The sequence below is a fragment of the Peromyscus californicus genome, unplaced genomic scaffold (assembly GCF_007827085.1).
Source record: "Peromyscus californicus insignis strain IS unplaced genomic scaffold, ASM782708v3 Scaffold_9__1_contigs__length_137607984, whole genome shotgun sequence".
Lineage (NCBI taxonomy): Eukaryota > Metazoa > Chordata > Mammalia > Rodentia > Cricetidae > Peromyscus > Peromyscus californicus.
Genome location: NW_026294617.1, coordinates 72360150 through 72381544, shown reverse-complemented (window position 1 = coordinate 72381544; position 21395 = coordinate 72360150). Strand labels below are relative to the sequence as shown.

At 44.6% G+C, this 21395-nt stretch overlaps 2 protein-coding genes across 2 annotated transcripts; one reads left to right on the top strand and one right to left on the bottom strand.

The window, feature by feature from the left end:
• Positions 1 to 2972: 2972 nt before the first annotated feature.
• Mrpl9 (mitochondrial ribosomal protein L9) lies at positions 2973 to 8052 on the bottom strand. Its single transcript, XM_052732251.1, has 7 exons — positions 7886 to 8052; positions 7552 to 7708; positions 6700 to 6824; positions 6475 to 6525; positions 4275 to 4376; positions 3577 to 3660; positions 2973 to 3455 (listed from the first exon to the last, which is right to left on the bottom strand). The coding sequence occupies exons 1-7, from the start codon at positions 8027 to 8029 to the stop codon at positions 3321 to 3323; spliced, it is 798 nt and encodes a 265-aa protein (XP_052588211.1). The 5' UTR covers positions 8030 to 8052; the 3' UTR covers positions 2973 to 3320.
• On the top strand, positions 8028 to 21370 carry Oaz3 (ornithine decarboxylase antizyme 3). Its single transcript, XM_052732204.1, is given in 8 exon segments — positions 8028 to 8148; positions 8237 to 8275; positions 16410 to 16581; positions 16855 to 16942; positions 16944 to 17021; positions 17654 to 17829; positions 18246 to 18331; positions 19490 to 21370. Coding segments are annotated over 8 exon segments (894 nt in total). The 3' UTR covers positions 19624 to 21370.
• Positions 21371 to 21395: the final 25 nt, after the last annotated feature.

Genomic DNA, 21395 nt, shown 5'->3' with positions numbered 1-21395 from the left:
CGGGCGGTGGTGGCGCACGCCTTTAATCCCAGCACTCGGGAGGCAGAGCCAGGTGGATCTTTGTGAGTTCGAGGCCAGCCTGGGCTACCAAGTGAGTTCCAGGAAAGGCACAAAGTTACACAGAGAGACCCTGTCTCGAAAAACCAAAAAAAAAAAAAAAAAAAGAATTAAATAAAAAACACGGAGCCAAATATAGGGGTGAAAGCCTTAGTGAGATCAGAAAAATAGGGAAAGCCACCAGCCAACCTTAACTCACCAACTCTGCAGCTTCCAAATGCGAGTTACTTCCTGTCTACCCACACACATATGCCTTGCTGTTCTGCCATCTGATTTGCTCTGTCCAGCTACATCACTTCCTCTTCCTACACAGCTCTGTCATTTCCTGTCTGTACAGACCTCCATGGTTAAATAGTTTTGGAATTTAAGGTGTGTGCCACCACACCTGACTGTTTCCAGTGTGACCTTGAACACACAGATCCTGCCTGCCATATAAGATTAAAAGCATGTGCTAACATTGCATGACTTCTGTGTTGTGGCTGGTTTTTTCCTCTGATCTCCAGGCAAGCTTTATTTATTAAAGGCCAAATAAAATATTTCCACATTTCAGCACAAATAAAATATCAAAACAGATTTCTGTGAGTTTGAGGCCAGCCTGGTCTACAGAGTCAGTTCCAGGACAGCCAGGGCTACACTGAGAAACCCTGTCTGAAAAAACCAAACCAAACCAAACCAAACAAAAACCCAAAAAGTGTATGGGGCTGAGTGGAGGTAGCACATGGCATTAATCTCAGCACTTTAGAGGTAGAGGCAGGTGATCTCTATTCTTTAATGATCTCAGGCTTATCCTTGGTCTGGAAGTCAGGTTTCTTTATGGAATGTCAGGAGCTGGTTAAGAAATTATACAGAAATTCTTTCTCCTTTTAAGCTTCTTTAATCCAGCTTCACTTTGTCAATCATCCTTAGGCCTTATTCAGATCTTAGTGGAATCCATTACATCATTCACAAAGAGATAGAGAAATTAATCCCAGAAACTTCTGAGTTCCAGGTCAGCCAGGACTAAACAGAAAAACCATCTCAGGAAAAAAAAGTGTATGGGTATTTTGTCTGCATGTATGCTTATGCACCATGGGAACTCCTGGTGGCAGCAGAGACCAGAAGGTGGCATAGGATTCCATGGAACTGGAGTTACAGATGGTTGTGAGCTGCCATGTAGGTGCTGGGAATTGAAGCCAGGTCCTCTGGAAGAGCAGCCAGTGCTCTTAACCACTGAGTCATCTCTCCAGTCCTGATGATGGTTTTGTGAATGAGTCAGTGTGTGTGGGCATCTCCAAATAGCTCAGGCTGCCCTGGAGTAGCCCAGGATGGCCTTGGATTCATAATTCTCCTACTGCCTGTGTCTCTCAAAAGTTTAAGCCTACATTCCACCCTTTGACCTTTTAAAGTTGGGTTGTGTTCTTGCCAGAGCTGTTACAGTAGTTACCTATTTGGATATTAACAATGTACCAAATGCACACTTGTCAGTTCTGGGCTAACATTTTCTTCTCTCTTTAAGGAGGTATTTTTTTTTTTAAAGATTTATTTATTTATTATGTATACAGTGTTCTGTCTGCATGTATGCCTGTATGCTAGAAGAGGGCACCAGATCTCATTATGGATGGTTGTGAGCCACCATGTGGTTGCTGGGAATTGAACTCAGGACCTCTGGAAGAATAGCCAGTGCCCTTAACCTCTGAGCTATCTCTCCAGTCCTTAAGGAGGTATTTAATTGGATGTCAGACAACAGGAAATTTTTGTTCAGTGGTAGATCTTGCCACATTTTTAAAATGAGTATTGGACTTGATTTTTTGACACACTTCATATCAATTTGATGAAGATGCTTCCAAGCTTTGCCAGATGGGTTCAGAGTAACCCTTAGTATCTATGAATGAGTCTTATTATCTTTATTTCATGTGCATTGCTGTTTTGCCTGCATGTGTATCCGTGTGAAGGGGTAGGAACTCCCAGAGTTGGAGTAAGACAGTGGTGAGCCGCCATGTGGGTGCTGGGAATTGAACCCAGGTCCTCTGGAAGGGCAGCTAGTGCTCTTAACCACCGAGCCACCTCTCCAGCCCCAAGAATGAAAGATTTTTTAATAATTTTATGTGTGTATGACACAAAGCGTGGGTGTCCACTGAGAGAAGGCGGCATTGGATGTAACTCCCTGGAGGTGGAGTTTCTTTTTTTTTTTTTTTTTTTTTTTTTTTTGGTTTTTCGAGACAGGGTTTCTCTGTGTAGCTTTGCGCCTTTCCTGGGACTCACTTGGTAGCCCAGGCTGGCCTCGAACTCACAGAGATCCGCCGGCCTCTGCCTCCCGAGTGCTGGGATTAAAGGCGTGCGCCACCACCGCCCGGCTCTGGAGGTGGAGTTATATGTGGTTGTGAGCTGCATAACAAGGGTGTTGGCAACCAAACTCAGGTCTCCAGGAGAGCATTGTATTAGTCAGGGTTCTCTAGAGGAACAGAACTGATAAAAAGAATATATACATAAAGGGGATTTATTAGAGAGGCTTACAGGCTGTGTTCCAGCTAGCCCAACAAAGGCTGTCTCCCTGAATGCTGAGACTAAAGGTGTGCACAGCCATGCCCAGCCTAAGACACCAACTCTTGAATGACCTCAGGCTTATCCTTGGTCTGGAAGTCAGGTTTCTTTATGGAATGTCAGGGCTGGTTAAGAAATAATTCAGAAGTTCTTTCTCCTTTCAAGCTTCACTAATCCGGCTTCACTTTCTCTATCAATCATCCTTAGGCCTTATTCAGATCTTAGTGGAATCCATTGCATAAGTCACATGGAGACAGAGAAAGTTCTAAGAGCAGACATAATTGACTATAGTAGAGTAGTCTGCTCATGGCAACCGTAGGACACAGCGAACTGCTACACTTTCCTCCATGGCTCAAGACACCTTACTTGGATATCCTGTTCACAGTCAATGGAAGTCCAGTTAAATAGCTCTTTATTTCTGCACGAGACACAGTCTGGATGAGAATACAGCGATTGTCAGAACAACGGCTTGGCCCTTCACTTGTTCCCATGCACTCTCCAATGGAAGGGCTAAGAAGACTGTTCCAGTTCACTGATATTCCGCTTATAAAATCTACTGCCTGCAGAACGATCTAATACAGCTGGCTGTGATGACACTGTATGACAAACACAGTGAGCCTTACATGTATGTGCTATTCAGTCTGCTGAGTTCACATGTTCTTTAGGATCCATACTTGCTTCAAGTGCTGGCCCGCTTTATTGCAAGGCTCTTCTGACTGCTTTGTCTTGGAAGCAGAGGACATTCAGACCGCCTGGGAGCTGGTGGGGGCCGTGGTCCTGGCAGCCTGCTGGGCTAACCAGTGCTTGTATCTTTTGGTCTTGGGCTTCTGAAAGAGCACCACGGACATAGGAACCCTTACAGTGTCGAGTCCATTTACCTGAACACACATTAAAAACAGGAATAGCCAGAGATCAGTCAGGCAGAACCAACACCACCCAATCCAGCTTTTCATAGTGATTCTTCTCCTAATCAAAGAAGAAAATCCCTGAAACACTCACAGTCACATCACACCAGTACTCGCCCCATCTCGTGATAGGGTCCTCTGGTAACTTCAGAGCATGTGGGGCAACCACAACACCAAGCTGAAAAATAGACCCAACAGCCAGATTAACCAGCGGTTCTCAACCTTCCCAATGCTGTGATCCTTTAATACAGTCCCTCATGTTGTGGTGACCTCAACCATAAAATTATTCTTGTTGCTACTGTTACCACTGAGATAAACCCTTCAATTTCAGCCTCCACATAACCTCATAAAGACAGCTCAGGTCTAGAATTTCCTATGCAGGAATGAATACATCTGGGGAACTGGTTCTGGCTGACCTCAGGGGAGGACACAGATGTCCACAGATGACAGCACAGAGACTCTGTCTTTCTCAGCAAAGGTGATAAGTTTACAAACAGAACAGGTCTTAAGACTAACACTACTTTATCCTCAAAAGTAACAATTCTCCAATAAGTCACATATCTTCAGGTTCTTCCTAGCTACAGATAAGACAAATGAAATTGCTTTTTCCTCTTAGTCTTTACATCTGCAACTACTTCAGGTCCTGGCTATACTCCTCCTTTCTCCCTGCAAACCCACCAAAAGTAATTGCCAACGCCAGCTGGGAAAACCATTTCATAGTAAAGGGTTCAATCCTGGGTCTCCTAGATAAGGGGAACGATAAGGGGAATACTGATGTTTGGGAACACTCACATTCTTGAAGAAATGGCGGGCAACAATTTCAGGGTTTAGTTCCCATTTGACGTTGTTCTTCATTCCCACCTCTAGATGACAGCTTCTCAGAAATTTCACTGTCTAAAAAGAATTATAAATAAGGGTTGTGTCAACAGGAGTTGGAGTCACAGGGAGGAACTATGCTAAGGGCCTGGGAGTTCAGGAAAAGGGAACAATTTCTGCCCTGAGCTAAGACAAGTGAAAACAAAACATTACTGGGAAAAATAGAACATTCTTTTTTTTCAACTCTGATATGGAAAAAAGATATTTTCCAAGACTTCATAAGGAACTTCATCTATACCTTGCTGTTTCTGGGCAAAGAGAAATAGTCTGCATTAAACTCAGGATTGGGCTGGTAAAATGGCTCAGTAGGTAAAGGTGCCTGCTGCCAAGCATGATGACCCGAGCCTGACCCCAGGACCCACACAGAGGAAGGAGAGAACTGACTCATGCAAGCTGTGCCCTGGACTGCACACGTGCCCTGCCCCTCATATATATAATTATAATAAACTGAGGGTCATCTATGAAGGTTCCTGGTATATCTCAGGATGAAGACACTTTTTTTTTTTTGCTTTTCAAGACAGGGTTTCTCTGTAGCTTTGGAGCCTGTCCTGGAACTCACTCTGTAGACCAGGCTGGCCTCGAACTCACAGAGATCCGCCTGCCTCTGCCTCCCAAGTGCTGGGATTAAAGGCGTGCACCACCACTGCCCAGCGGAGACACTTTCAATAGCCTTTTAATCTGACATTTAAGGAATTTCAATTCTATTTACACTCCATCATTGGTTTTCCTGCTTATAAAATAAATTATAAATTACTTGAAGATTCAAGCTATTTTTTACATCTTGTCCCAACCTTCTTTCCAACTGTATTATTTTCTAGTACTACACTATATAAACCTTTACTTTACGTAGATTGCACTATCTTCATTTTAAAATATGCCTTAGAGTTGTGGACAGATGTGTGCCTAACATACATGAGACCTGGGTTTGATCCCAGCATCTGTAACTGACCTTTCTGGTACACATCTGTGTAGGCAGACTTTATGTGTCCTGGCAGTTGCTCCTAAATGACCACTCAGAGACTTATTAATTATAAATGCCTGGCCAATAGCTTAGGCTGTCTCCAGCCAGTTCTCACAACTTTTTTTTAACATTTCTATTAATCTATGTGCTGCCCTAAGGCCTGTTTATCTCATCTATGAACTTCCCATGTTGTTGCTTCTGTGTCTGGCTGGTCACCCCTCTGGCTATATATAGAATTCAAGGCCAGTTTGGGCCATATGGGACCCCTCCCACCCCAACAAACATACCTTAAAAATTCACTTATACATTGGGCAGTGGTGGCGCACACCTTTAATCCCAGCACTCAGGAGGCAGAGCCAGGCAGATCTCTATGAGTTTGAGGCCAGCCTGGGCTACAGAGTGAGATCCAGGACAGGCACCAAAACTACACAGAGAAACCCTGTCTAGAAAAACCTAAAAAAAAAAAAAAAATTCACTTATACTTCCCAATTTGTTCAAAATCTACTAATTTGAAAAGGCCTAATTTAATACTATATGAAAAAAAAGGTTCCTCCTCCCCCCAGTAACTCCAAACCCACTAGGGTCCATGTAACTGCTGCTTTAATGCCTTTAGTTTATTGTTTACCTTCTCATGTGTCTACAATATCTTCAACTTGTCTGTAAATACTCCCAAAAGGCAGAGTCCTCAGCTTACATTTTCCCACAGGTCCTGATTCCCAGACTGGGGAGTCCCTCAAAATCTAGAGCACGTTTGGCAAAGAATCCCAGGCCAAGGATGTCTTCAAATGTTGTACTTCAAAATTTGTACTTCAAATGCAAGAAATTAACAAATTAAAAATTTGGCACATTTTTCTAAAGAAAGAAAAAAAATGTGTGCCTTTAATCCTAGGACTCAGGAGGTGGAGGCAGGCAGATCTGAGTTCAAGGCCAGCATGGCCTACAGAGTGAGTTCCAGGACAGCCAGAGCCACACAGGAAAACCTAGCATTTCCAGAGGACTCCATACCAGCTACATACCAGCTACTTGGAGCATCAGCCACGATACTACTTGTCATCCTTGTGTTAACAGTAAGCAGACTTGAAGGACATCAGGGAGACTCTCAGGAGGAGGAGGTTGGCGACCTCCGCAAGGGATCAGTAAAAACTTCCTACTCACCGCCTCTCCTGCCTTCGTCTGGATCTTCTCTAGTTTTCCTTGTTGTCTCAGCTAGAAAAGATAAAACCAAGTAGAAGAAATGAGCCCACACTAAGCAGTAACAGTCCCACTATTCTGGGCTTCTGGGTTCTTGTTCTAGTTCCTACTTCATCCTCAAATTAAGTAACAAACGAAATTCCCAGCAGGAATCTTTAAGTTTTATTCCTCCAAATTCTTTGAGCTCACCAATTTCTCCTCTTCAAACAGCTTCTTATTTTCAGGAGATGCATACACAGCCAGCCCCTGAGGAAGGAGTTTATTGCGACCCACAGACTTTTTCACGGAGACCAGATCACCCCGGACTCCAATTTCTGCCAATGAGAACAGGAACAGATAAAAACTGTAGGAGTCCCTTCAGAAAAGATGATCATCCTGGGGTCCACTGGTAAAGGCCTTGCCTTGGCATACTTAGAACCTGGGGACCATCTCCAGCATCACCACCAAGGGGGAGGGGGGCATAAAAAAGAGGCAGTCCTTATTTTCTCACAGTTTTTATTCTTCCTTAAAAAAAAAAAATGTCGATTTGTGGGGGTAGGTTATAAGGCTCAATCGTTAAAGTGCTGCTGCGCAGAGTCTGGATGTGGTCCATAACTTTAGCACTATGGGGAGGAAATAGGCAGATTCCTGGGGCTCGGCTCTACGCCCTGTATCAAATGATAAGGTGGACCTTTGACCTACACACACACACACACACACACACACACACACACACACACACACACACACACACCATATATTAGGAACTACACTTGTCACAAGTCTAAAAACTGGTGTAGACTGAGTTGTTCAATCAAAGGATTTCATTAGGTGTGATGCAAACTGTTGGGTTTTCTCTTCACAGTCAACAGTCCTGCACACACGTTTTAATTTTCCGTGCTGGAGGCCAGTATCTAAATCACACACAGTACTTTTCGTGACGACTTTTTTCATCGGAGCCACAAAGTCGTAAAAACAAGGCAAACAAATGGGGAGAGGCAGGAAGACGTTAACGTCATACAGCAGCAGCCCAGGGGGTCAGCATTCGGGTCCAGGTCTTACCGTCCACGGACTGCGTGAGGATGAGCTCCAGGAGGTCTTGGGGTCGGTGTTTCGTGTCCTCCACCAGCTTATACACGCGGTGTCGCCGGTGCAGGCGCGGCTTCCGGCCCTCTCCGGCTAGCGGCACCTTCCACCAGCGTTCCACGATGACCGTGCTCTGGCGGCCAGGGGGGCAGGGGTGAGCGCGTGTCCACAGAACACCCGCCACCCCGCCACCGTCACCTGCATCCCAGGGAAAGCCCGCCACCCCACGGAGCGGCCCTCGCGGGTCTCAATCACGAACAGCCCTCCTGTCCGTCACGGTCCGGGACCCCAAGCTCCAGCCGGCCCTCACCCGGTAATGAGAGAGACTGAAGTCACGCCCCGGGGTGCCCCCTTCAATTCGCGCCCGCAGTAGCTCCCCGACGCCTCCTTGCCGCAGCCATGCAGCACCAGCCCACAGCAGAGCCCGGCTCCGCGCAGCCACAGGGGCGGCCATGACCCCGGCGCGGAGAGACGGAGGAAGGGCCCCGCGCAGGCGCAGCCGAGCCCTCTGGGCTGCCCGCGGCGCGCCTGAGTGGCGCGGCTGCAGGCTCGGCCGAGACCCAGGGACCGGGAGTGGGACAGCAGCCGCCACCGCACCTTGCACTCCGGAGATAGGACAATGGAGAGACCTGCTATTTATCTTCGTCACCCCTCTCCACAGATAATTTAATGAGCATTAAGCGGACTGACAACGGAAAAGGTATCTTTTCTTTAGCTTTACTTTTAAAAAGAGGCAGAGGGGGCGTGGTGGCTCATGCCTGTAATCTTCCAACAGGGCAGTTTCCAGGCTAACCCGATTTACACCAGAAGAGATCAGTAATTAATAATAACTAGTGATAATAAAAAGTGGATTTAGTCCTAATTGCTGAGATAATTTCTAATTTTGACATGCTATAATTTCTGAACACTAAAAGAATATGGATGCCACTATCAATTTTCCTTTGAGTCTATCTAAAAGTAGTCAAAGGGTGGGATACTCTAAAAGTCAACAGTGACTTTCCATGATATTGTTACATTATAGTATTTAAGCTAATATTTAAAGGGTTGCAGGAGACATAAGCTATAGAGAAAAAAAAAACCCTACTGTAAGGCCCACACAGTTCCTGTGGAGTCTTTGTACTGGATTATAAAAATGGGCTGAAAGAGTGTCTATAGAGAAGAGCGTTGGAAGATACACTATTGCATGTGCTCTTAAGTAGACTGACCTCCTCCATGCATCTCCTTGGTTTCCAGGGCAATAGTCTTAAACAGTCTTCTTTTCATCTTCTGTACCCTGCACTCAGTATATGGACTGCACTCTTCTTAGTATCCACTCTCTTGATGTTCTTGGTTCATCTTATGGCTGTTATTTATATGCCAGCGGTGTTTGAATTTCTATTCTAGACTTCCCACAAATTTCACATTGGAATACCCAACATCTTACTATTTTCTTATATAGACATATAACACACATTTTAAAGTTAACCAATTTATACTCCATTCTTCCCAAGCTGCCCTACCTGCAGATTTTCCCATTTCAGTCGATAACTCCATTTTGTTGTTGGTTTTGTTTTTCTTCAGTTCTTGAACACACTTTTATTATTTTAAAACTTTTACACTTTTTATTTGAGGTGATATTTCTCCCTTCCTTGTCCTCCCTCTGAGCCCTCCCATGTATCTTTCCTTGCTCTCTCTAAGTCAAGGCTTCTTTCCCCTTATTTGTTATTTATCTCTCTCTCTCTCTGTGTGTGTGTGTGTGTGTGTGTGTGTGTGTGTGTGTGTATATATATATATATATATATATATATATATATATATATATATATATATTTGTTGTTTTGTTTTTTGAGACCAGGTTTCTCCGTGTAGTTTTGGTGCCTGTACTGGATCTCGCTCTGTAGACCAGGCTGGCCTTGAACTCACAAAGATCAGCCTGGCTCTGCCTCCTGAGTGCTGGGATTAAAGTCGTGCTCCATGGCCGCCCGACATGTGTTTATATTCTTAAGTATGTAAGTACAGCCTGCTCAGTCTGTATAGTGTTACTTGTATGTGTGTGTTTTCAGAACTGACCATTTGGTACTGGAAAACCAATCGCTGTGCTCTTCCCTGGGGAGACTTTCCCCTGCTCTCAGCGTTCCTTGGGTGCCTGTGGTTGTCTAGAGTTGAGGCCTTGGGAGCCTTCCCCTTTTCATTAGCATGTATATTAGTGTTCTCCTTGTTCAGGTCTTGTTTAGGCAGCCATGTTGGTGAGACTTCATGGATGTAGCTTCCCTAACATTTGTAGGAGACACTATCTCATAGAAAACTTCTTGTCCCTTTGGCTCTTACAATCTTCTTCTACAACAGTGGTTCTCAACTTTCCCAATGCTGTGACCCTTTAATATAGTTCCTCATGTTGTAGTGACCCCCCAACCATAAAATTATTTTGTTTCTACTGTAATTTTGCTACTGTTATGAATCATAATGTAAATATATGGTATGCAGGATAACTGATATGTGACCCCTGTGAAAGGGTCATTTGACCCCCAAAGGAGTTGTGATCCCCAACCCCAGGTTGAGAACTTCTGTTCTAAAACAATCCTTAAACTTTAGGTGAAGCTATGTTATAGATGTATCAGTTGGGACCATGCTCCACAACTCTGCATTTTGATGGTTGTGGTTTTTTTTTTTTGAATGATGTCCACCTGTTGCAAAGATGTTCCTTGATAAGCACTAAGAATTACACTTATCTGTGGCTATAAGGATAAAATGCTTAGAATGTAGTTAGAGATTATGCTGGTTTAGTAAGGTGGAGGATATAGGTTCTTCTCCAAGACTTCACTAGCCCTGGGTAGGCTGGATTTTAGTACCAGGCATGATTTCCCTCTTGTTGAGAGTACAATTAGAGTTGTTGGTTACCACCAAGGTATGCATGACATGCTGGTCACTGTTATGGTTCATAGGCATCATAGTAAGAATTATCAGTTGTTTCCCTCCTTTGGAAGCTTGCATGACACCTTCTGGTACCATTAAAGTTAGTCCTCAAGGAGGAGGCTTTCACTTCAGATCCACTTCTGGTCCTCTGAGTACTGAGAACATCCTTCTCTCTTTCTCTCTTTTTAGTCTCACAGGCTATCAGGAAACCTTATGTGTTCTACCTTTTATTTATTTCCAGAGTCCAAACACTTGCTACTGTTACTCAAAGAGCTTCCCTGGGAAAGGTGCTGGCACATATGCTGCCTTACTGCCTGAATGAGAGCTGGAGGAGAGGCTGTCTATGGCTAGAACTGTTCAAACAATGCCTCACTGACATGTGGATTTGTTTCATTTCCTTTGTGTGCAGAGACAAGCACACACTTTATCTATGAAAAGCTAAAGGAAGTTATGTTTTCAGTTACTGAGTCCCAGGAACAGCAGAACCATCTCTTCACTCTCCCCACCCCCCATGAGAGCAATTAGCAAAGCTCCCTACTACCTTGGTCAGTTCCTGTAAGAATGCTATCCTCTGAAACCCAGAAAGAAATGAGATCAAAGAAAGGGTGAGAAGAAAAGGAAAAGGCTTTAAAAGGAGGGAGGGAAAAAAGCAAAAGGAAAGAAGAAAGAAAAGGTTTAAAATCTAAGTGTCAGAGCTGGAAAGACAGTTCAGTAGGGAAAGCGCTTGTTGTGCAACCCTGATAACCTGGGTTAGAGTCTCACAACACACAAAGCCCCCAAAAGCCAGATGACTTGAGTTTGCTGAGTTTGTAATTCCAGCCTCAGAATTCCTGTGGTGAGATGGGAGGTAGAGACAGAATTGACCCGAAGCTCAAGTTCATAGTGTAGCAGCAGAAATAACGAGAGATTCTATTTCAAAAACAAAGTGAAAGAACAGACTCCTGGAAAAGCTGTCCTTTGACTTACACACACACACACACACACACACACACACACACAGGCATACAAATAATTTAAAACAATCCAAGTGGTGGGCCAGGTGTGGTGGTGCATGCCTTTAATTCCAGCATTCAGAAGACAGAGGCAGGAGGATCTCAGAGTCCCAGGACAGTCAGAGCTATATAGTGAGACCACGTCTTTAAAAAAAAAAAAAATCAAATCCAAGTGGTAATAAATTTTGGGTTCACTCCAGGGAACAAAAACAATATTGGAATGAAGCAGGGGACTCTACCTCTTTGCATCTCTATTCTGCCTCAAAATCATACTGGATTTACTGGGTTGACTGTGAGTCTGTTTAAAGCCCTGGCTAGGAAGGAACTGTCATACCCACTTCTTTCTCCTTTTTGCTGTCCTGGTGAAGCAGCTTCCAGAGGTCATTTAGCCACAGCTACCCCACCTATTCCTCATCAGCCGGACAAGTGGCATGGCTGAAGAGTGATGGCTTTCTGACAGCTACCATGCATAGCCATAGGCATCAGATTAGAAGGGGATTGGAGAATGTTCAAGGGAATTTGCATCCATCAGACAGAAGAGGATTTATTCTCTTAGCTTCTGGTTGGGGTCACCAAGTATGTTATTAGGGGTTGCTCTAGAGCCCCATTGTTTCCAGATTTGTGGCATTTTGTTCAAAGAAAAATACACACACACACACACACACACACAAAGAACAAAGTAGCATGAGATCTTATTCAGAGGCAAAGTAAAAGCACAAGTTAGATATGCTACAAGAAATTGGGGTCCTGAGCAAGCAGGCAGCTCAAGAGTGCCTGGCGACTGTTCAGGGCTTTTTTTTTTTATGTTCAAGAGGAAGAGCAGTTGGTTATTAAGGGGAAAGGAACTTTGTGTGTGTGTGTGTGTGTGTGTGTGTGTGTGTGTGTGTGTGTGTGTGTGACAGAGAGAGAGAGAGAGAGAGAGAGAGAGAGAGAGAGAGAGAGAGAGAGAGAGAGAGAGAGAGAGGAGAGAGGGAGAGATGAAAAGGGAGGGGGAGAGTGGGAAGGAGAGAGAGGAGAGGAGGAAAGAGAAAGAGAGAGAGAAAGGGGGGGCTTGTTTGTGCACATATGCCTGTGTGAAGAGGCCAAAGGACTTCAGCTGTCCTGCTTTGCTGTAGTCCCTTGAAACAGGGTCTTTCAGTGAACCTGGAACTAGGTTGGCAGTTGGAAGCCCCACTACCTAACTATTTCCACTCCCAACAAACAGCACTGCAGTTAGAGGCACGTGACCACCTTCAGCTTCTTACTTGGGTGTTGGGGATTCAAACTCAGGTCCTTATGCTTGTGCAGCAAGTGTTCTTACACATTGAGCTACCTCCCCAGTCTGAAGCTTTCTTGTTTTAATTGACAGGTAATGGTTATGTAAGCCTTTGTTCATTGTGCATGTTCTTTTCTATGGGGTATCTAGTTTGAACCATATACATGAGCAATCATGCATAGGCATAAGATGGCAAATACCGTATTTTCTATAACAAGAGACACAGTTTTCATGCCTGCACGTGTACCCAACACCAGCCCAGGTTGGACTAGCCATTGACCCTGGTTTCAGGACATGCTTTTGACCACAAAAGAATTACTAAGGGTTGCTAGGGAGCTATTTGTTGGAGTTACTGCTTTGTTTGAAGAGGGGTGTGTGTATAGCTTGATGCAGGTGTGGAGGGGGTCCCAGGTTGCTAAGTGCTTTGTCAGGAAAGATGTGTAGCTATCCACATGCTTGCCTGCCTCACCATTATCTCTAATTCCCCACTGTGGAGAATACATTATCTTTTCCTGTAGAAATTACTGAACAAGAGATGTCTACTGCACAGTTTTACAGGATTTTCTTTCCTAAAGCCAGATGTGGTGGCACATGCTTATAATCTCAGCACTTTGGAGGTAGAGGCAGGAGGATCAGAAGTTCAAAGTCATCTTCTCCTATGTAGTTAGCTCTAGACTCTTCTGGGCTGCATAAGACCTTGTCTTAAAAAGAATCTTTTTTCCATTTGAGACATATAGATAACCTAAATTAACCTCAACCTCAAATTCTTGTCCTGCCCCAGCCTCCAAACTGCTGGGATTATAGGTGTGTACCACTGGTAAGGATCATTTTTAAAGCATATCATATCTAGTCATTCTTTCATGTAAAACACTGCTCAGCCACTTCCCCTTTATTCTAAAGAAAAAGCTCACAGAATGGTGTGGGTAGCCCTGTCCCATGTGGTCCCGTTAACTCTCATTCCCTGCAGCATATACTGCTCCATCCACCTATACTAGCTGCCCGCGTTGAAAACAGCAGACACCCTGCGTTGAAAACAGCAGGCACCCTGCGTTGAAAACAGCAGGCACCCTGCGTTGAAAACAGCAGACACCCTGCGTTGAAAACAGCAGGCATGCTTAGCTTCTGCCTTGGCTGTTGCTTCTGAAAGGGATGATCCTTATCCCTAGACATTAGATTTCTTGATTTCTTAACAGTCTTTTGTTATTATTATTATTATTATTATTATTATTTTGAGGCAGGGTTTTTCCATGTAGCTGTGGCTGTCCTGGAATTTGCTTTGTAGACCAGGCTGATTTTGAACTCAGAGATTTGCCTCTGCCTCCCAAGTGCTAGGATTAAAGGCATGTGCCATCACCACTGCCCTGCCTTTTTTTTCCAGTTATTGTGTGTGTGTGTGTGTGTGTGTGTGTGTGTGTGTGTGTGTGTTATGTGTGTACATGCATGTTTTCATCTGTGGATGCCTGAGACAGGGCAGGCACATGTGGAGGTCAGTGGGAGTCTGTTCTCTTCTATCTTTGCATGGGATTCAGGATTGAACTCAGGCCATCAGACTTGGCAGTAAGTAGCACTACCAGATGAGCCTTCTAACATGCCTCTAAAAATATTTTAATTACTTAGGTACCAGCCTTTTTTTTTTTTTTTTTTTTTTTTGAGACAAGGTTTCTCTGTAGCTCTGGCTGTCCTGGGACTCACTCTGAAGACCAGGCTGGCCTCGAACTCAGAGATCTGTCTGCCTCTGCCTCTTAAGGGCTGAGATTAAAGATGTGCCCATCATGCTTGACTGGTTAACAATCTTAACTCTATACATCTTTGATGGATCATCTTTTCGGTGAGGCTTACTTGAATCACCTGTGCTGAAACCCTGCTGCATATTCCATACTCCTAATATTTTTTTTTATTTTGAGATTGGGTCTTACAGGGTAGCTCTGGTTGGCCTGGAATTCATTAAGTAGGCCAGGCTGTCCTCAAACTCAAAAGCTCTGCCTGCCTCTGCTTCCCAAGTACTGAGACTAAAGGTGTGTACCACCACACCCAGCTTAGCTTGGTCCTCTTTTAACTTGTTTCCCCCATACCAGTTCTCTTCTGATGTACTTATTTTCTGTATACTTATCTACTTTCTTCTCTCACTTTGAAAAGTTCCATAGAGCAAAGGTCTGTGGTTCACCATAGTGGTGCCTGGCTCATAGTGGGCCTTCAATAAATATCTGCAGTGATGGGTAATAAATTTGAAGAGGTCTCAAACTGTTGGTTCTAGAACCAAATTTTGCCCTTAATGTTAAATGTTATCACTGTTTTAACTGGTGTTTCTATTTTTGTGATAAAGCACCACGACCTTAGGAAGAAAAAGGGTTGATTTCATCTTACAACTTTCAGGTCCCACTTTGTCACTGAGGGAAGTCAGGACAGGAACTGAAGAGGAGGCTGTGGAGGAATGCTGTCTACTGCTTTGCTCCGTGTGGCTTTCTCTGCCTTAGACTGCTTTCTTACAGCACCTAGGACTACCAGCTCAGGGTGCACTGCACACAGTGAGCTGAGACCTCCCACATCAACCATCAATTAAGAAAATGCCCCACGGGCTTGTCCACAGGAAATTCTCAGTTGAGGTTACCTCTTCTCAAACAACTCTAGCTTACATCAAGCTGATATAAAATTAACCAGCACAACCAGTTTGGTAGAGCCTCTCCTTTCCATGTTCTTTGTGTGTGTGTGTGTGTGAGATTTATCATATTTCTAGCTTCTGCTGAAAAACTGATTTAGCACCACTGATTCTGTGTTCTGGCACAGCAACCTATTGCTAAGTTATGTTGGTGTGAGCTTTCTACATTTTAATTTATCTACTCTGTAGCTCCACTAATTCCCACTGGCTGGGCCCGTGGATTTGTGTGTGATGTGTGTGTGTGTGTGTGTGTAACAGGGTTTTGCTATATAGCCCTGTCCAGCCAGAGCCTTGCCACATCAAACCAGGCTGGTTCTAGATGTTAAGCAATCCTACCATCTCTGCCTCTTGATTGCTGGGATTAAGGATATGTAGCATTACAACTTCCTAGAGGTGTTTAAATTTGGGATTACTACCCTATAAAGACAACAGAGAAAATTCTGTAATTTGTAGTACTTCTGTGCTATGGAGAGGGAAGATAGTAAAAATAAAGAATTGCAAAACAGCTACTAATCAGGCCAAGTGTTGGAGCAGGGTCTTGGAAGCTTACTGTGGCATCAGACACCAACTCTGTAGTTGCTGGATTTAGAAGTGTTCCAGAGGGAGGGCCAGGGTGGTGGGTACAAGAACTCAGGCAGGCCTGTTTGTCAACCAGGACGTAAGTTTTGTGGGGTTTTTTGGTTTTTGGTTTTTTTTTTTTTCCTGAGACAGGGTTTCTCTGTGTAGTTTTGGTGCCTGTCCTGAATCTTGCTCTGTAGACCAGGCTGGCCTCCAACTCACAGAGATCTGCCTGATGTGCACCACCACTGCCCGACCAGGACATAGTTTTAAAGCATTTGAAACTATCAATACAATTGTAAAGTGTATATAGTTAAACATGAGCCTTGGTTGATGGGACAGGAGGGGGTTAAACTGAAGTGACATAAGCACTGACCTCTTGTCTATGTCATAGTGCCTGTCAGGTCACAATGACAAGGTTGCCTGAAATTCTGCCACTCATCCTCTGAAGCTCACTTTGCCGCAGGGAGGCACTGAACAGAGAAACTGCCTTGTAACAGGTCCCGCCCCTCTCTCTACTCCCTTTCTTATATCAAGAGGGGAAAAACACGGAACTACCTCTACCCCATCTGGTCACCATACGCCTATTACCTCTACTGTTACAAATACCGGATCACCCTCCGGGAGAAGATGCTGCCTTGTTGTTACAAAAGGTACTTGTTTTCATCTTTAACTGTGGTTTACATAAAGTATAAGGAAAATAAAACAATTTGGAAGAATTTCCTAAGTGGCAGGGTAGAAGCCTGGCATGGATTTGTATAACTTTTCTGTTTGGTTGGCCTGGAAAATAGGCTAGTCCACAGGCTACAGGAAACAGTGTTGAAGACTGGTCCCGTGTAGCTGAAGTCAGGAAGCTCCCGTCACAGCTGACTTCTTCACCCCATGCTCTGAGGCAAACTAATGTGGCTCTCTCCTTCCCAAACCAGCATCACGTATAAAGAACAGGAGGACCTGACACTCCGGCCCCAACGCTGCTGCCTCCCGTGCTGCGTCCCGTGCTGCCTCCAGTGCTCCTGAGTCCCTAGGAGGCCTCCAGGTGGGCAGAAGCACTGAGCAGGAAAAAGACCACGGCCAGCTTAAAGAACTGTACTCAGTAAGTAGCAGACTACGAGCTGGTGATGTGACAGGGCAGCTCTCTGATGGCTGTAATGACTCTGTCAAGAGGGGAACATTGATAACCATAAAAACTAGAGGTAGGTAGAGCCCTGAGCTCATGTGTAAAACCTACTTGCTTTCTAGATGGAATCTGGCCCAGAGATCTAAAGGCCATATAGCTGGTAGCAAACAGCAGGTTGGGAAAGAAGTAGGAACAAAGGTATAGCAGATTGTAGTGGGACTTGGGGACATAAAGTAGTTTAGTGATGTGCCTGCTGGTAAAAGGCCTGTAATCCCAGTTTCTTCAAAGGGTTGCCTAGGATACAGAGTGAATACAAAGCTGGCCTCAGTAACTAAGCAAGACCTTATTCCCCAGCCCCACAAAAAAAGTAAAAGCAGGGCTGGGGATATAGCATGAGCAAGATGACACCCTGAGCTTTCCAGCACTAGAAAGTAATCCTAGGTATGTGACATCAAGTAGAACTCCGTATCGGATAGCTAGTCCTAGGACTAAGGAATACAGTCCCATCTCTTAAGATTCTGACTTTTCCCAGCTTCCCTCATCTGCCTCTCCTTGGTTCTACGAAGACTTCAATGAGCATAGATTATTACTTCGATTGTATTTTCCAGGCTGGGAACCTGACAGTGCTAACAACTGACCCCCTGCTTCACCAAGATCCAGTTCAGTTAGACTTCCGCTACCGTCTCACCCCCCATTCCTCTGCTCATTGGCACGGCCTTCTGTGTGACCACCGACTCTTCCTGGATATCCCATATCAGACCTTGGATCAAGGCAACCGAGAAAGGTGAGGAGCTGGATGGGTGTGGGGCAGAGATGGGGTGTTCCACTGTTTATCATGTCACAGTGACTTAGGAGCTGGATCAGACACAGCACACTAGTAGCATACAGATAAGATCCTGGGGTTCAGAGAATACTTTTAGGTTGAGGGACAGTTGCTGGACTCAGACTCAGGAACACCAAAGTGAGGATCCAAATAGTTGAATACTTTGTTGCTCAGCAGTCCTTTCCTCCATGACCCCTTCTGTGACATACACCTCACTTAGGTGGAATCCTTGGCTTTAGAGAAAAGCCACCCAAACTCCTTTAGCAACTTTCAATTTTCCAGTTTCGGTAGGTCGAGAGCAAACACTCAGTATTTCTCCTGCTCTGACTTTCTAGAGTCCAAGTTAGCTGAGCATTAACGTTCTCTCTGGCCTCTAGTTTGACAGCAACACTGGAGTATGTGGAGGAGAAGACCAATGTGGACTCTGTGTTTGTGAACTTCCAAAAAGACCGGAAGGACAGAGGTGAGTTTAGGTTCTTAGGACTGGATAAGTCCCTTCTCCCTGGCATTTCAGCAGCCCCTGTCCCACTTCTATTGCAAAGGAAATTAAGGCACACAGCATTCTGTCTGATCCATGACAAGTGGACTAACAAGGAGCCCCTGCAGGTGGTGTCAGGCACAAGGCTGGGAGCACTGGAGAGATTACACAGAATCCACTTAAGGAATGTGGTAGACTGACAAAGGTCGTCAAGCAAATGTATCAAGTCTGTACAGCAGGAACAGACATGTATAAAAGGCCAGGAGGACAGGAACATATTTAACCAGATGCAATGTTATTGCTCATCTTTCAGAGAGATTATAGTTTGTTGGATATAAGACAAGATGAGGGCGGTGGTGGCGCACGCCTTTAATCCCAGCACTTGGGAGGCAGAGGCCGGCGGATCTCTGTGAGTTCGAGGCCAGCCTGGGCTACCAAGTGAGTTCCAGGAAAGGCGCAAAGCTACACAGAGAAACCCTGTCTCGAAAAAAAAAAAAAAGTTTCGCCGGGCGGTGGTGGCGCACGCCTTTAATCCCAGCACTCGGGAGGCAGAGCCAGGCGGATCTCTGTGAGTTTGAGGCCAGCCTGGACTACCAAGTGAGTTCCAGGAAAGGCGCAAAGCTACACAGAGAAACCCTGTCTCGAAAAACCAAAAAAAAAAAAAAAAAAAAAAAAGACAAGATGAACTGGGCATGATGGTACAAGCCTGTGATTCTAGCATTTGGAAATCTAGGGCAGGAGAATTCTGCACTCAGGGTCAGATTAGTTACATAGTGAGATCTCAAAACAAAATCAAAGCCAAAAAAAATAGATGCTGGTCAATTGCCAGCCATAGTAGATACTATTTTAGAGCTTAGAATGCCATCATTGCAATAAGCACTTGAATAATCACATTTAAAATTTGTGAAGAAGGTTCTCATTCCCAATTTACAACCAAGTGAACTGGAGATCTGAAAGGTTAACTCAAATGTCAAAGTGAATACTAAAGGCAGGTTAGGCCTGTGTCTCTATCACTCCAAAGCACACCCTAAGCCTGCACTACACTGCTTTCCAGAGTCACTCCCTGAAGAAAACAAATCTATGAGGACTTACGTGGGCTGAGCTTCAGTGGATGTTCTAGTAATTTGTTCTGTTCCTCTACAGGTGCCCTGCTGCGAGCCTTTAGCTACATGGGCTTTGAGGTGGTCAGACCAGATCATCCTGCTCTCCCTCCCTGGGACAATGTCATCTTCATGGTGTATCCCCTTGAAAGGGACCTTGGCCGGCCTGGCCAGTGAGCCTCCCTGAACATGTTTGTTCCATCTCTGTGAGGGGCCAGAAACCTCAACACACGGGACTCTGGGGCCCAGGATGTGACTTAAGACACTTCCATCCTAGGAAATAAAGATAGTGCAATCAAAGTGTTCACTATTTCTTGAGGGGAGGGAATGTTGGACTGGAATATGAACCTCATAGAGATAAATCCACTGAAGGATATGACTGAAAAGATCAGAGTGACCTGAGTCAGACATGGGAGGGCTCCTTTGCCTTCTCCTAATCCCTAAATCATTTTTCCATTCCCATTTAGTAAGCACCTGCCAAGATCAATGATCAGTCAACTAGAAAGTTCAGAAGGACTAAGCCTTGCTAAGATTTATTTATATATTTCAATTCAAACTAGAAATGAGTACTAATTCCTTCTCTTTTGATGTGGAGAAAACCAGAGAAAGCATATACATCCTAAGGGATAGTGTTACAGCAGATAACAGAAGAGACATTCCAGACAGGGTGTGTACTGGGGTGTACTGGAAAAATGGTAATGGGTATATTAAAAGAATAGGGATTTTTTTTTTGAGACAGGGTCTCATGTAGCCAGGCTGGCCTCAAACATGCTATATAGTAGAGAAGGGCTTCACATTGATCTTGCCACTTCTACCTCCCAAGTGCTGAGAAGAGGTGTGTGCCATAATTGGGTTTAATTTTTCTTTTATTTTTAGATTTATGTGTATGAATGTTTTGCCTATGTGTGTATATACATTATATATGTATGTATATATATATACATACATACACACACACACACACACACACACACAATGTGCACGCCTGGTGCCCACAGAGGTTAGATTACTAGATCCCTTGGGACTGGACTTACAAGATGGTTGTGAGCCACCGTGTGGATGCTGGCAGCTGGACCTGGGTTTTCTGTGAGAGCAGCCAGTGTTAACCTCTGAGCATCTCTCCAGCCCCACACAATTGGTTCTAATGAGCTTTTATATCATGCACTGCAGGTCCTGTGACCTCCATCCCTGAGGGAAAGCAGCACTGAGAAACTAGGACTGAATGGCTCCAGAGCCTGTTGTAACTCCAATGCCAGACAGCACACGTCAGTGATTCACCACAGCTGGAACCTGAAACATTAACAGCCTGTCTAGGGTCCTCCAAGACTCTAAGATATGCTCAAACTGCTCCTTCCTTGATGTCTTTCTGCTAATTGAGTCCAAGAATTTGAACTCAGGACATGGCAAATGACAAAGAAGTGCTATATCACTGAGCTACAACCCTGCCTCCTCTCACTTTTTGAGACAGCCATCTTACTAAGTTGCTCAGGCAATGCCTTTAACTTTCACTTTCCTGCCTTGGTCTCCAAGTAGCTGGTTTATAGGCCTGGGCTACCAGGCATGGCTACTAACCCTAGAGTTTAAAAAGACCCATGTGTTCCTTTTAGGTTTTCCAGTTTACCTCACCTTGTTTCCTAATGTTCATTTGTTATATCACTGTGCATTCATATTTAATTTTAAGTAGTCACAATTCTCAGTGGAGTCTTACAATATCAGCAATGAAGAGATGCTAGAAGGAAACAGGGCACCTAAAGTCTTTCAGTAAGTTTACAGTGAAGACCTATTCCTAGAACCCAGGTTTCTAGAATCCTAATCCAGGCCTTCTCTTACAGTGTAGGTGGGTTTTGTGTGCATAGCTGAAACTGGTATGGTGCTGAGGGAGTGGCTGACTTCTGAAGTAACCTTAAGGGAAGACTATGAATGTTTGCATGGGAAGAACACATCTTTCA

Excerpts from the sequence above, each read along its gene's own strand:
- Mrpl9 (XM_052732251.1), bottom strand. The coding sequence starts at position 8,029 with ATGGCCGCCCCTGTGGCTGCGCGGAGCCGGGCTCTGCTGTGGGCTGGT. Across the intron at positions 6,526-6,699 it reads TGTTTGAAGAGGAGAAATTG|CTGAGACAACAAGGAAAACT; the intron begins GTGAGCTCAAAG and ends TATCTTTTCTAG. Across the intron at positions 3,456-3,576 it reads AGTACTGGTGTGATGTGACT|GTAAATGGACTCGACACTGT; the intron begins GTGAGTGTTTCA and ends ATGTGTGTTCAG.